The 15,120-nt window shown below is 36.0% G+C and overlaps 1 protein-coding gene across 1 annotated transcript; it reads left to right on the forward strand.

The window, feature by feature from the left end:
• Positions 1–1,096: 1,096 nt before the first annotated feature.
• On the forward strand, positions 1,097–6,515 carry LOTGIDRAFT_124462 (hypothetical protein; the record flags this gene model as incomplete). The annotated part of the gene is made up of 12 exons (XM_009061365.1): positions 1,097–1,198; positions 1,703–1,755; positions 2,218–2,314; positions 2,455–2,571; positions 3,086–3,174; positions 3,605–3,753; positions 4,019–4,143; positions 4,549–4,618; positions 5,025–5,182; positions 5,445–5,536; positions 5,761–5,898; positions 6,326–6,515. Coding segments are annotated over 12 exons (1,380 nt in total), but the record flags the coding sequence as incomplete, so codon positions are not given.
• Positions 6,516–15,120: the final 8,605 nt, after the last annotated feature.

Raw genomic sequence — 15,120 nt, forward strand, 5'->3', positions numbered from 1 at the left:
GAATGGAATGCATCAAAATTGGATTGTGTTGGCGGTAGCCTATAGTGCTACAGTTTCAATTTGATTTTAATGGTGTCTGCATTTTGGTCGAAACAAAGCTATTATAAAGCTAAATTAACTGGAATAAAGGTAACTTNTTAGTTACACCGAATATTATTAAATGATAGTTAAAGGAATACTACCCTTAGAATGGGCACCATTTTTAAAGTCTTACCCAATTGGTCAACAATTATAATGTATATATTCATCAGTTTACCAGATACCATGACTAAAGAATAGAATCGCTATATAACACGATATATCCACTAAGCTACGTAGATACTGAAAAACGCTTCTAAGTATGTTTCAAAATGACTTAGTTTAATGAAGTATTACTTGGACTCCATTTTTAACCAAGTTGGTCATTGTAAGATACCTTTGACTTTAAGCTCGTTGAAAATAATCTAAATCAACTGGAATCAAGCTTAGGTCGTAGTTACACCGAATATGATTACTTGGCTTTTAACTAATATTTGCCTGCTTCATATTTTGTAAGTTTAACAATATATATATATATATATTCGAGGTTGGAAACGAGGACACATATTGTGAATATAAATGTAACCTTGGCCTATAAAACCAGTTGATTTATGAATGATAGCAAAAACAGTTCATATCCATATCGGTTTGCTTTTCATCTGTGACGAAATTTTAAATAAAAGCTGACGTTGTACTTATAAAAAGTGTTACTCTGCTAAAATTTTGTTAAAGTTAATTCACTTTTAGCACAGAGTTCTAAATAGACGAGGAAATTTAGGCCTACTTTATAAAATCATGTTGGAATATTTTATTTGTTTCTTTGTCTTCATAGCTGCTTTGGCTGCAGCATTTTACATGTAAGTTATTTTTATTATAAAAGTTAAGAATACATATTTATCAATATTCAGGTTTATCTTCATTTTAAATCCTCGATTAAATTCATTTTTCTAAGTCCGAAATTATGAGGGGGGGGGGGGGGATTTGAAGCAGTGCCCCAAAGATGTTCAGATGTTTCTGCACTGCAAAATACATGTTAAATAATATTAAAAGGGTTCATTTCCATTGAACTCATAAACAAGTTATTTACAGATATATTACATGGCATCATGGGCTCTTCAAGAAGTTGGGTATTCCTGGACCCGAACCAACATTCATGGGACAACTAACAAAATATAGCGGAGTGGTAAGTTTCACCTAGCGATTTTTTTCTGTTACGACAGGAATATTTTAGTCACTTTGTTAACAGAAGTTTCATTGTGAAATTATTATCAATGTAATCTACCTCTGTAAAAAAAGGTCAAAAGGATCTATAGGGAGTTACATCAGTTGAGGGGGTAGAGCAGGGACCACAGAATTTTTGTAGGGGGGCGGAAGTGGGGGGGGGGGTGTCAGTGGCACAAGCTATGCTTTCACTATTTAAATTGATAAAAAAATTTGAAAGTTCTGGGTCAAAGTTGGGCCAGCCTCTTTTCTGGGAGGGCCCCCCCCTCCCCCCCCCCCGGCCCCAATGTAGAAACGCAACTGTAAAGATACTAACTTGGTGCTAATGACAAAGGGCTAGTATATATATATGTAGGGTAAGGCCAACTTATTAATTTTTTACCTCTGTGTAGATTCAGTTCTGATAAAATCTTGACACTGTTATATAGGATATAGAGTCATTTAATATTGTACTATATTTTAGGCTGTTGGAGAAATGGACAGAGAATTAATGAAAACCTATGGGAAAGTCGTTGGGTAGGTTTCTACAGGACTTAACCATTAGCAAAATGAAACAAAGGACTGTAAAACACAAAAAAATGTTGAATAGTGAACCAGAGCCAAGTTATTTACACAGTGCATTGGTTTAAAATCTCATTATCCAATCATCTATAATCAGTCGAGAGTTCAACTTCAACCCAAATGTCATTCATTGGTGATGGTAATTGGTCTATTCGTATTCTGCACCATATAGTCACGATTCGGGCCCATCGTTATAAATAAGGTATAAATACGAGGTTAGCAATAGCTTGACATGGTAAAGATGTATCAATGGATAAATTATAAATTTTGATTCCCTTTCCATTCAGGCAGATAAATATTTCGACATAATCCTAATAAATAGACCTGATTGCCTTACAGCGGCATAATAACTGAAGGTGAAGGTCACTCTTTGAAAGAAGAAATTAATAACTTAATTTGAATTATTATTTTTTTCAGTTACTATCATGGTCGTACTCCAGTTCTGAATGTTGGTGATCCCGATCTGGCAAAAGAAATCTGCATTAAACATTTCAACAATTTTTCTTCAAGACCAGTAAGTATGGAATGCCTGAAAATTAATTACCTACTTAGCAATTAGTAGGCTACCTAGGTGTATTGACGCATATAACCCCACTTTTATTTTACGCTAAAGACATGTCTAATAGATTTATGTCTCAATTCTGACTCTTTCAGTTCAATGTACCGAAGGATCTTTATGAAGAAGCTTTTTTGACCGTGGCTGATGGTGAAAGGTGGAAGACCAATCGTTCAGTTCTCTCACCATCATTTACATCGGGGAAATTGAGAGCGGTATGTAGTTAATTTTACGTTTGTTAGACCTATACAACACCGGAGTACAGAAAGAAAAGAGAGAGAACACAAGGTTAACGAAGATAACAACTAAGGATCTGGAGGACCCGTCTACCAACTGGTCCTTGACAACAGCCTCTTGGCATTGATCTTTCCTCTGTTATCTGTCGACCAGGTCCGCAGCCAGACAATTCATTTTTTCGAGGGGAAAGAGGGTTGGCATTCACACGTGGCAAGCCAACCGAACGATGCACTTAATTACCAATTGTTCGGTTGCAAGTAATATGCCAAAGCATTATGATTGCAGAAAAAAGTGTCATTGTGCCCACTAGCTAGCAGTGTCAAGGATATGTTACAAGACACTGGCTCCAAATGGCACTTTTATACATTATTAAATGGATTTTTTTTTTACGAAATTGAAATGTGTACCACGAAGACACTTATAGTTTTATTTTCCAAAGAGTCTGTCAATATCTTAGTCGCTGGAATATTGATTGTTATAGATTTATTTCAGATGGTACCCTTCATGAAACAATGTACAAAGAACTTCTTGAAGCATCTTGAAAACAATACTGAGAGTGGGAAAGCGATAGAAGTTAAAACGTAAGTATTACGACGTCCTCCCTAGCTGATCCGATTGGATAATCGTCATGGAATCATCCGGTGGCGTATTTAGGCGCCTATCTTTGGGACATACACCTCCTCCCCCCTCAGACCATACAAAATGAAATTTTCTTCTACTTTGACTTCCAAAATTTTCCATAAAACCCCCATCATAACTAGTGACACTAACATTCGCAAAGGGATGCCGAGGCGCTCATTAAGCCAGTAGCAGAACCATGATTACATTAGGTGTGTCGAAAACGTACAAGAATGCCCGTGGCCTAGGGCTGATCCCACCTCACCCAACCATGACAAATCTGGCTAAAAGGGCGTTTTAGAAAATATGAAAAAAGTGAAAAATTGCAGTGCATATGCTACGACCTTGAGCTACCATGCCTATTATTACCTTTAATCTAATTTGATGTTTTAGGATGTTTAACGGTTTTACATTGGATGTGATTTGTACCACAGCTTTCGGAATAGATATTGATTCTCAAGGTCACCCAGATAACCCTTTAGTTGTAGCTGCAAAAGAGGCAACAGAATTTAACTTGGGAGATCCTTTTATTGTGCTCTGCAGTAAGTACGGTATAATAATATTTTAACATCAATGGTCTAGTCGGATGTCAATCTTTGAATCAAGCGAACCACCTTATTTAACAGGAGGCTATGTTTCGGCATGTTTACACTCAAGCTAATGTTTGAAGGTACCCGTTCTATGATTAACCTATCGAGCAGCATGATTTACTATTTCCGAGCTTCAAATTTTCGTTTTGTACTTGTCTGTTGTCTGTTCATAACTACGGGTAGTTTATTCAGAATTGTATGTATACTTTGATTTCAGCTTTGTTGCCATTCACGGTATCCATTATGGATTTCTTTGGTGTTGGTTTTATGAAAAGGGGGCCCAAGAAATATATGATCGACACAATAGAAAATGTCATCTCCGAAAGACAGAAAAATCCATCAGTAAGTTTATAAAGACTTCATAATATAAATCATGGTTGGTTGGGGCGTGGTTGTGCGGGTTTTAGCTCTATGTTCTTATGTCCTCACAATTTCAAGGTCAGTTATTTGACAGGGGAGGTCATTATAGAAGGCAATAGTCATGTTGGTTGGGCGGTGGGTTTAAAGTAGATTTTATTGGCCCGAGGGGAGCGTGACACAACACCATAAGCCCCCTCCCCCCTCCCTCCCTAAATACGCCATCTTTTAAGGTATTACGGACATCGTGAAACCATGACATTTTGAATAATATGTTCATTATGTTTAGTTATGACATATACAAAACTTAGTCACAAACTTAGTGTAATGCACCCACAGAAAGATTTGTAGAGGCCCTCTTGTTTTCACTTATGAAATATATTTTTTTAGGACAGAATAGATTTCGTATCTCTGGCAATGAAGGCCAAAAAAGATTCAGAAAAACGAGCAGATGGAAGAGGTAATAATTAACATGATTTAACAAGACCCCCTTATCCCCCCCTCCCTTAAAAAAAAAAATACGTACAATGATTTTTCCGGCGTGTTACACTACCATCCCGGGTTCCCTCTGTCAGTGATGCAGGTCGAGGTCCGAGGGGCTTACATGGACAAAGCGTGTAGTCGTTCGGATCAGACAATAAACCAAGGCCCCGTGTGCCAAAGACTGTGCAGATTATCGAACCTCGACAGTTGGATATTGAAAAAGAGAAGGCAAATGTCGCTATCCGGCAAAATTGCCCTCAATGTGCACTGCATGTTGTTTCCCGTCCTCATTAGTCCATTATGTGCGAATGTACCGCTTTCCTCGCATGTATCGAAATACAGATTATAATTTTAGTTTCTGACTGGTTTCTTTTTTGTTTCAGTTTTCAATCAACAAGATCTGATTGGAAACCTTCTTGTTTTTATGTTGGCTGCTTATGATACAACATCAACCACTTTGTCATTTGTATCATATTGTTTAGCCACCCACCCAGACATTCAGGATAAAGTTCTTCACGAAATCAACCAGAAACTTAGCAAGGTGACAATTTCCTGAATTTTTGTCGTTTGTTTGTTTACGTGTTGGTGAAAGGTTTACCAGGCCCATAGCTCAAGGTTGCAAAGGAGGGGGAAGGGGGTTGCGCTGAAAGATTTTGACAACTGACCCATTTCATTACTGCATCGAAACACCATTAACCCTCCGGATATATTACTTGCCCCTCCGAACAATCAAGTCTGGCTACGGGTCTGGGGTTTACACAGTTTGTATGCCTACTGTTGTATTTTTCCATTTTTATTGACAGGATGAAGAACCTGATCATGAAAATATTGCTAAATTGACATATTTACAACAGGTTATTGATGAAACTCTTAGATTATTTCCGCCATTAGTAAGGTAATGATGACTTAGCCCACCACATTGGAATTGTGTTTAGGGCCAGACCTATAATGTCGATTTTTATGGGATTTGCTCCGACAAATTTTTGTTTTTTTGAGGAGGGAGAAATATCTTGATCGACTCATTCATTATGGCCTAGCTAGAGTTTATTTCAGTTATTAACTTTGCCAGCTAACTCATGGAACGACTAAAACTATTTATATCTTAACGCTATATTTTAGAACGATCCGATATTGTGCTGAAGATATAGATATCAATGGTACATTTATTGCTAAAGGAACGGAAATATCTTTTCCTGTATTTGCTATACAGAGGGATCCTGATTTTTGGGAGAATCCTGACAAGTTTGACCCAGAAAGGTAATTATCTACCTTCCTGATTTTATAGGCTAGGATTTGGAGGGATTTCAGTATTGAATTTCGTTGTGTTCCCCGACTTTATAGTCTTTAGGGGATAATTCTGACACAAAATTATGCATTTAATATTTTATTGTGACTATCGTTTATCAATTATACATTCTATAATCATTTTGGATCCATACCGTACGAAGATTTTGTTTCATTGTCTTTGTAGTCTTGAACGACCGGCCTCTGATATATAAATTACCAGATTCAGGTGACCACGTGCCAATTTGGACATAGTTCCGGTAAATAATGTCCGCCATTTATTACCGTGATATGTTGTAGATCTGTGACATGGTATACCGTTTAGTAGTGACGGTGTTAAATCTATACATGCATTATGTACCATTGAAAATGAAGTATTGAAAATTTTCTTTTAATTTAGATTTTCACCAGACAGGAAAGAGTCCATGAATCCACACGCCTATATGCCTTTTGGAATGGGACCGAGAGTTTGTATTGGCCAACGTTTAGCTCTGTTAGAACTCAAATTAGTTTTGGTCAGTATTCTGAGAAACTATAGGATACATTCTACTCCAGAAACTGAGGTAGGACCATTAATCGCAGTCAAATGAAAAATATGAGCTTCGCCCAACTCTCTCCTTTGGTGCTTTGCTGTACCATAATCGTTTTTTGTTTTAGCAATGCTGACGTCAATAGTCGTTATTATCATATTATGCTCATGGTGCCACACGGGCGATTCCAATTTCGGTTTTAGGAACTTTGTCTTCGAACAAAGTGGATATCACATACCGTTTGGAAAACTGACGACATTCTACAAATTTAGATGAGCAACTAACCGTAAATAATAACCCTAGACCATCTTTGTATATATGTTCTTTCCGAAAAGATGACCCAGACGCGAAAGGCTGTAACAACATCCACCACAAAAAAAGTAGAGCAGTAAAGCAAATGCAAAATAATTTCTTTTTCAGACACCAAATTTGAAAATGTTCAAAGGCGAACTTTTCTTGCGACCTGAAAAACCCATACACGTCCGTTTTGAGAAGAGATAGAGGTCAACCTACATGGGTTTGAAGAACATCATTTTTGAAGAATGGAATCCAAAACGTACTAAATCTTATCCCGTTAAACTGAATTGCGACCATTGTTGATCTTACGGCGCTTAAAACTGTATTAGATCGCAGGTTTATGTGAAGAAAACGCAAGAAATATACAGGTGCATAATTATGAATGTATAAAAATTAATATCAGTAATAATAGGCATATGTTTATTTCAAAATAATTTACATGTAGACCATAAGTGAATATATTGAACACGTCTATAAAGTTAGCTGATATACATAAATTGTTAATGCATTATAAGATAAACTGGAATCGTCTGTCTTAGAATGCAATATAAACAAACACAATTTAATTCTGATATTGTGGCGGTACACATTTGTAGAACTTGACCTGAAAAATACGTAACATGAAAAATATTGTGTAAAAGTAAACATGTGGGCTGGTATCACAGGTTGAAAATACAAAGCTAAGCTCTACTACAAAAATTTAATAAAAACGTAGGCTTGAAACTATCGTCACTTGCGCCGATGTGACGGCTTTTTATTTAATTGTCGAACTATGCATCGGACTTTCCTTGTGAAAAGAAGCAAGGTGAGCAGGCCATGAGCCCCCCCCTTGCCCTCCCTAGGGACCTGATGACCACATAAAATCGTGATATTATTCAAACCGTCATTTAAATGTCTGACATTGCGTATGCTCGCCCTCATTTCTACAACCCTGTCTTAGATAAATATTTGTCCAATGTTTTAATTGTAAGTTGGTTTACCTCATCTATATAACCTCTGAAATTCTCTAAACCAGTCCCTTTGCCAATTGTCATTGAACAATCTACTCTTTCAATATCTGACTGCAGGCCTTTAGATTGTAACAAAATATGAAAAATAAAGAAAGAGGAAAGATTTATAAAATCAAATAGATAATTTGTAACCGACAAAAATTTCTGCCAAGACATTGTCTAATCCTAATCGAACTACAAATCGACAAGGGAAACTAGTAACAAAATACAAAACCTGTACGGTGGGAATACTGATGCGCTGATGAAAAAAAAATCGGTCACGAGAAAATATGTAATGCCTGTAATGCCTACAGTACAAATACAGCATTTTGTTAAGGTTGCAATACATCTGAAATATTGGGAATCCATGACAAAGGTAACTATTGCATTTGTCAATCACTCTCTTTACCTTTATGAAAACATTATTCGGAAAAGACTGAGCTCTATCGACATAAACAATTACATGACTTCACGTTATAATTCTTACCGTATCCCATTATTGGGTATATGTTATTGTCTACTCGTAATTCAGCCTTGTTCCCATTTTTAATTAATGCTATACTGTGCCAACTTGACAATTTCTGAAAATAAATTTGATGTGGAATATAGTCTCAACCTATCTGGTTTATAAGTTGATTTCTTTTTTTCCGGTGCGAACTTGGGCTTTGACTATTTTCGCTTTAAGCATACTTTTAACTTAAATCATGAATTGGAGAAAAATTAAATGTTGTTAGTTTATAATTAAACGCTCTCTACATAAACAATGCCTTACCAATTCATCTGAACTAGTTGTAACAGCTTCACCGTTCTTCAAACGAAAACCGCCATGGATGGAACCTGTTCTTGGTGATGTTTTGAGAAGGGCCACGCCAAACGTAGCTTCTTTAGCACAATCGCTGTTATCAATCAAAGCATAACGATCTTCACCAATTTGTTCATGGCTGTCCGACTTGAAGCGGAACGATAACGTGAAATTGGACTTAAATTCCATATTATTCATTGCCCAAGCTATAACTTGTCTGTTCCCATCAAAATATACCGCACCACCACCAACAGCTGATGGTTGAGTCTTTCTGATCCATGTATCTAAACCACCGGAAGCAGTTTTACCCATCTGATCCTTTATATCGGTATCAAACGGAAAGTAGATGTATGGTTCACAGGTTGCTGAAAAATGTCTCAAAATTAATAATAATAATAGTAATCATATCTACCAATAGAAGAAGCCTACTGTACAAAAGTGGTGAGCTATTACAAAACTGGTCGTTATTACAAAAGTGGTTCCTACACCTACCTAAACGAAATTTAATGGAATTGGTAATTCGCATATAAGCATGTCTTGACTTGGTGTGAATAAACGAAATTCGGTGTCTACTGTGGTGGGATTATCGATACAGTACATAGAAGCTAAAATACGAGGAACGGGTTCTCTTCCATTGTATAGTTTCTACTGTTTAGATAACCCTGCACCGTACACCTCATTTCATACATCGTACATATGACATCCTGTGGACAACAGTGCTATATCTCGATAGTTTGCATTCTATTGATATCAAATACTCCTACTAATGGTTTTAATCGACATAATTAGGTACCTCTGGTAGAACTTGAATGACAAAAGTACATAACAATAAGATCTTACCACTTTTGATGAGATCAGCACTATTTGTACAACTACACATTTCATAAGAGAAAGCTGTTCCACTGGCACAATTCATAGTAATATTATTACCATCTATAGACCACATATATTTAGATTTATCACCGGGATATTCGTATCTTTCACAAGCTGCAAAATATAAGGTATGGCTTAATGTACGTTTAAGTCTCTTGAGTCCACGATCCAATAGGGTTTGAGACCATGACAGCAAAGACGGTATGTCGTCAGTGAAACATGGTGTTCTCATCGTTCCTGATGCAAATCTTAGGCGGCATTTTATGTTATATCATATTACGTCGACCACAGTATAATAAGACAAAAGTGGAAAAGGTCCATCTTTTCGGTTTCAACTTTGTTAACTTTACACTTGCCCGCATAACTTGTGTCTTCGCTGTACATTTTGATTTTACACTGATAATTCTTTCCAACCCAATGGTTTTTCATGAATAATAAGGACAGAATTACCTAATAGTTTGGCTGTTGAATTGGAACTTCCGGGTAAACAGGGGTCGTTACAGCCATTGTCTGGATAGCATTGTCCATCAGTTTCTGAAAATCTGGAGTTTCTATCGCAACAGTTGAATACTAATCTCATTGAGTCAGTGCATGTGAAGTATCCATTACAGGTCCTTAAATCCCTCAAAGTTCGGGATCTGTCAACACATGGGTCTGAAAGGATAACATATCTAGTAAGTATCAGCAACAGCCACAAGGCCAGCTCCAACAGCATAAGCAGCAAAAACTTCACATCACCATCAGCAGTAATAAAAACACCATTCTTAAACAATGTAAATAAGTCATGAAAGTTTGTTGGAGATAACCTGTCTTCAATCATATTTATAACATAATTGATTTCTTGAAATCAGTCAACCAAACTCTTTCCAACGAACCAATACAGATCAAATTTATCTTCATCATCACCATAATCATAAGAAATGCGACCAAATATCACATATCACAAATAAGTAACAAATATTTTGGACATAATTTAGCTACTGTTAGCACATAGACAAATGCTGATATCACATGAAAATATTAAAAGTCCCTGGGTACGATAAAAAGACATTAAAGTCGAATTTTACATAATTTCCAATTAAGAATTTTCTTGAAATAGGACGTAAGGTCAAACAATAGAATGAATGGAATACATGTATACTTACTGGTGGGACAGTCGGATTCTTCAGGCCAAACACATTGTTTGACTTTCTGAGACCAGAGTAAACCCCTGGAACATTCTTTAACTTGACCGACAACTGTCTTATCTTGACCAATAGTACAATGAACAAATAGATGACAATATTTAGGATGGTAAACATATCCTGAGCCTGTTGATGTATCACACTCTTCACATAATGCTAAAATAAACAAATATTTATTAGACACCGACTTCGCCAGAGTGCAGACTCCAGATAAACTTTTTTATGTTTCTTGAAAAGAGTTTAAAGTTTTACTGACATAGAAAATCATGTCGTTATAATGCCTTTGTCTTTGTAACAAATCATTACGATTGGCCATGATCGACTTGTAGAATTTATATTTCCAAAGACTTGTAGCAAGCTACGGCTACATCGTGGAGAACCAATCAATCGTTGGAAATATTGACTTGCGTCAAAAATGTATTGACGCCGGTTGTTCATTTTCTACTTCCTATGATTAAGAGTATCGACGCCACCTGCGTTACACAGTCTATCGCAGTGTTTAGTATTATGACATTTTCTGGTTATGAGTGTTTCGTTTCGCTCATGACGACTTTGACGATTCCGATGAGGAGCTTTGAAAGTCGATTTGAGCCGACCCCAAAAAGACATAATTCACAGATCACACAGAGGCAATGGAATAAAACAAGAAATAAAATTTGTAAAAAGACCTTTCCGTAACATTGGTCCGACATTTATGTCTCTTTGAGTGCCTACTTCAAACCATTAAATATTTAGTTAGTTTATGCGAAAATTAATGTCAACTCATTAGAAGAAATAAATATATATTGGATAACCCATTAAAAATTCACAAGTCAACCCATCAAAATTTACAAGTACTTAAATTTTACAAGTAAACCTACTTAAATTTTACAAGTAAACCTACTTATATTTTTCTAGTCGACCCATTAAAAAAGCAAATGTCTACGTATAACTCAATTAAGTCCTACCAGTCATAATACTGGAATGTGAAAAGTTATGAAAATTTGGAAACATGATTATTATGTAGATATATTATATTCATATATCTTAGTGCTGAAATGTAACTTTCATACTTCTATAATACCTTACAAAGGTTATGGAAATTAAAAGCAAATTTTGTCTTACCTTCAACATTTACACCACGAGTGTAAAAACTATCCAGAGCTCCACAACTCATTAGTAAACAAAACGAAATAAAAACAAATAACTGCATCGTGATGACGGATATCAAATTAACTCCCAATTCAAAATTTTATAACGATGTCATTATTGCATGTGATGGTCTAAGCCTTCTGAAATACGAATATCGGAAACTGTCTCTAAAAATGCTCTATATATCGTCAATGCGGCAAGAACCGATCCTATTGCTTATACAGACGTTAACCATCAAGTACTTGGCTTTTATGTCATACTTGAGTCGTTCGTTTGTTCTTATAGTTTGTACAATGCATTGTGTAAATTTGTCAACAATGACACCGTGGTATAAACATTGTTTTCGTCCTTCTTAAAACGTAAAATCAATTCTCGTCAACAAAGATTAGGAATAGAAATGCAAGAAAAACGTAGAGAAAACACACCGGTTCAGAACTATCTGCGCTCTGGTATTATCCCCAACAGTCAATCCCATTGAAAAGAAAATTTCTACGTTGTTCAGAAGTGTGAAAAGGGAAAGGAAAAAAGAAGATTTGTCATTTTATCTAAAATTGTCTGCATTGTCTCCTTTCTGCTCTAAACAAAAACAAAAAATTGGAAAGTAAGAACGTTTATCTTCTGATTGAATCTTTATTTTTGTAGACAATATTTTAACAGTCGATTTTCGACCTATTCGTATTCGTAGAGAAAATATCTGCGCATTATACACAGATCGTACACAGTAGCTCATAACTGAATTGCTTGCTGTGAATTCCGACCTGAAAGACATTCATATCATCATCAGTAGGGGACAAGGGAAGTAACTCAATCAATGAATCGAATTTGCTGTCCGTCAGTATTAAACAAAACTAAGTTTCTTGTATGTTGCTGAACAGTTTTTCAATGGATACTCAAAATCCATTGCAATGCGTTACAAGGGTAATTTTTCTAGGACTTTGACACGTGCACTTGCTTTGCTCCAATTGTCGTTATGGTTATACACCATTTGTTAGAAGTCCAATTAGTTAGACGTCCTATGCAAGACGCCCCATTAGTTAGACATCCCAATGGGAATCATTACCAGATTACCTCCCTTTAGACGTGCCTCTGACACTACTAGAAGTTCGCACTCAACGTAAGAAAAAAATGCGATGATAGAATTTCGATCTTGGTCGACTATGATTTTTAAAGAGGCAGTCTGATTTTATTCAGTAGATTGGAAAAGCTTGATGCTCGAACCAATGAAAAATATTGACCAATATTTAGAGAAATGTGTCACTTTAATGATATGTTTTAACTTAAAGTGTCCTGCAATTAACAGTTAGAAATAAAATGTTACTATTAGTGCTCCACACCAAATCTACTAAAACAGCTTACACACAACACACTCCGTATTGTGATTACTCTTTTAAAACAAATTCTGGTTGACCAAAGAGGTCAGTATAGTATTTTAGATATCGCGTATAAATTTCAATGCAATGGAAATTTTGCATTCTGTCTCTTAAAAGGGGCAGGTTTGCCATTTTCGAGTGTTGATTTTGATCTTGAATATATGTAAATAGTCTTCAGAAGTACTAAAAATGTACGAGAATCACATAATTCCTTCATACATATTTCACGTTCTATGTCATTTCTCAAGAGTCTCAAGAAAAGACGAGTCGCTTTTTTTAACTTTTGAACGCGGATAATTCTGGACACACATGGATTTTGACGGTGAGCTGTGAACATCATTACTGATTTGCTTAGCAAATATATTTCTGTTTCTGGTACGATTGGTCAAATGGATGGCGAACTTGTCCCTTTAAACGAAATCTTTCTGAAATAACAAAAGGTGGAATTAAGTTACCACAAAAAGAAAGAGCGAGTGCATTCTTCTAATATTGATTACATTGTATCAGTGGAATTTATTTTTGTTTCTACCTTGACGGTGTTAGACATCATACAACATTAACAAATTATGTTAATAACACTTTTTACGTTTCTCATCTTCACAATCCAATAACATGTAATCTATCTTACAGGGCCAGATGTTTTTCAAAACTTTTTATGCGATAGCAGCGATATCACCATTCCGATTTTAAGTCGTTTTATGGTGTGACAGCTTTTGATATAGTAGCATCATATACAGTTAAGCATCTCTATTATTGCTACAGGAAAAGCAGAAAGCTGAAGAAAAATTTGACTAATAATGGCCCCGATACGCTTTCAGAACAATTTGTATTCAACTTTGTAATATTCTTCTCGTAACATTAACTTTTAAACGTAGCTTTCTAATCAGAGCACTTTCAATTTCTGAAGGAATTCCACATGGAAACACCAAATTGATGTTATTTTTTTTTCATATTAATGATACCGTGATAATATTCAAAACGCCATACCAAATATAGAACTAAGGGCGCGTTAGGGTTAGTTTCCATGGTTTCCTGTATTTTCATTAAAACTAAGTATTTTTCAAAACTGTTTAGGTATATCGGGGACACTTTTTTCTGATCGTGTATCGGGGACACTGGTAGCATCAATTAACACTATCTCAATTTTCGGTCGCACGCAATTCCGTTTACGTCACTAATCTCGAAGGACCCTGCGATAAAGCATAAAAAGTGACGTCATCAAACACTAGGTTTTAGTGGAATTGCAGGAGCCACAGGCGTCTGACTGAAAATTGGGTTAGTGCAAATTGATGCTATCAATGTTCCCGATACAAGATAAGAAAAAAGTGTCCCCGGTTATACATCTAAACAATTTTAAAAACCTTCCTTTTAAGACAATACAATTAATGCATTTCTGCACTTTTCGCGCGAAAAGTAGAGTGTTAAGTTTTTATAGACTTTTGACTAGTCGATAATGTATTGTACTAGTTTTTGAACCAGAAATTCCCCACTCAGGTATAATTAATTCTGGAAGTTCAAGACTTTTTGTGTTCAGGTGGGCGCGAGACTAGGCTACACCGTGTGGAACTATAGTGATAGGCACGCGCAATAGCAGACTAGATTTCTCAGAAGATGCGTTCGTCATGACATTGGGATGCCCATATTAGGGGGAGAGTTGCCAAGCGATATATTACGATATAGTATAAGTTGCTATGGTAACATGTTAATAAGAAATCGGTGAGATTGATCTAAGATGGTGCATGTGGAACCTTTCCGCTCTGTTTATTTCTAAACAAACATTTTAATTTTGTAACTGAATGATTTTTCGAGTCTGCGCATCTGAGTCTAAACTATAATAGTTCAAATAATGTTGGCTAAAGAATGACTAAGTTGTAATTTCTTTTCACCATTGTACTTCGCGTAAGATAATTACGCAGAACGAAGTACATCCGAAATTTTGTGATTCGAATTTGTTTTTTCGAGCGATTAACTGTATTGTAAAATCCCTCAATCTGCTTTAAACCTTTAATACCACCCCCA

This window comes from Lottia gigantea (genome assembly GCF_000327385.1).
Source record: "Lottia gigantea unplaced genomic scaffold LOTGIsca_47, whole genome shotgun sequence".
Taxonomy (NCBI): domain Eukaryota; kingdom Metazoa; phylum Mollusca; class Gastropoda; family Lottiidae; genus Lottia; species Lottia gigantea.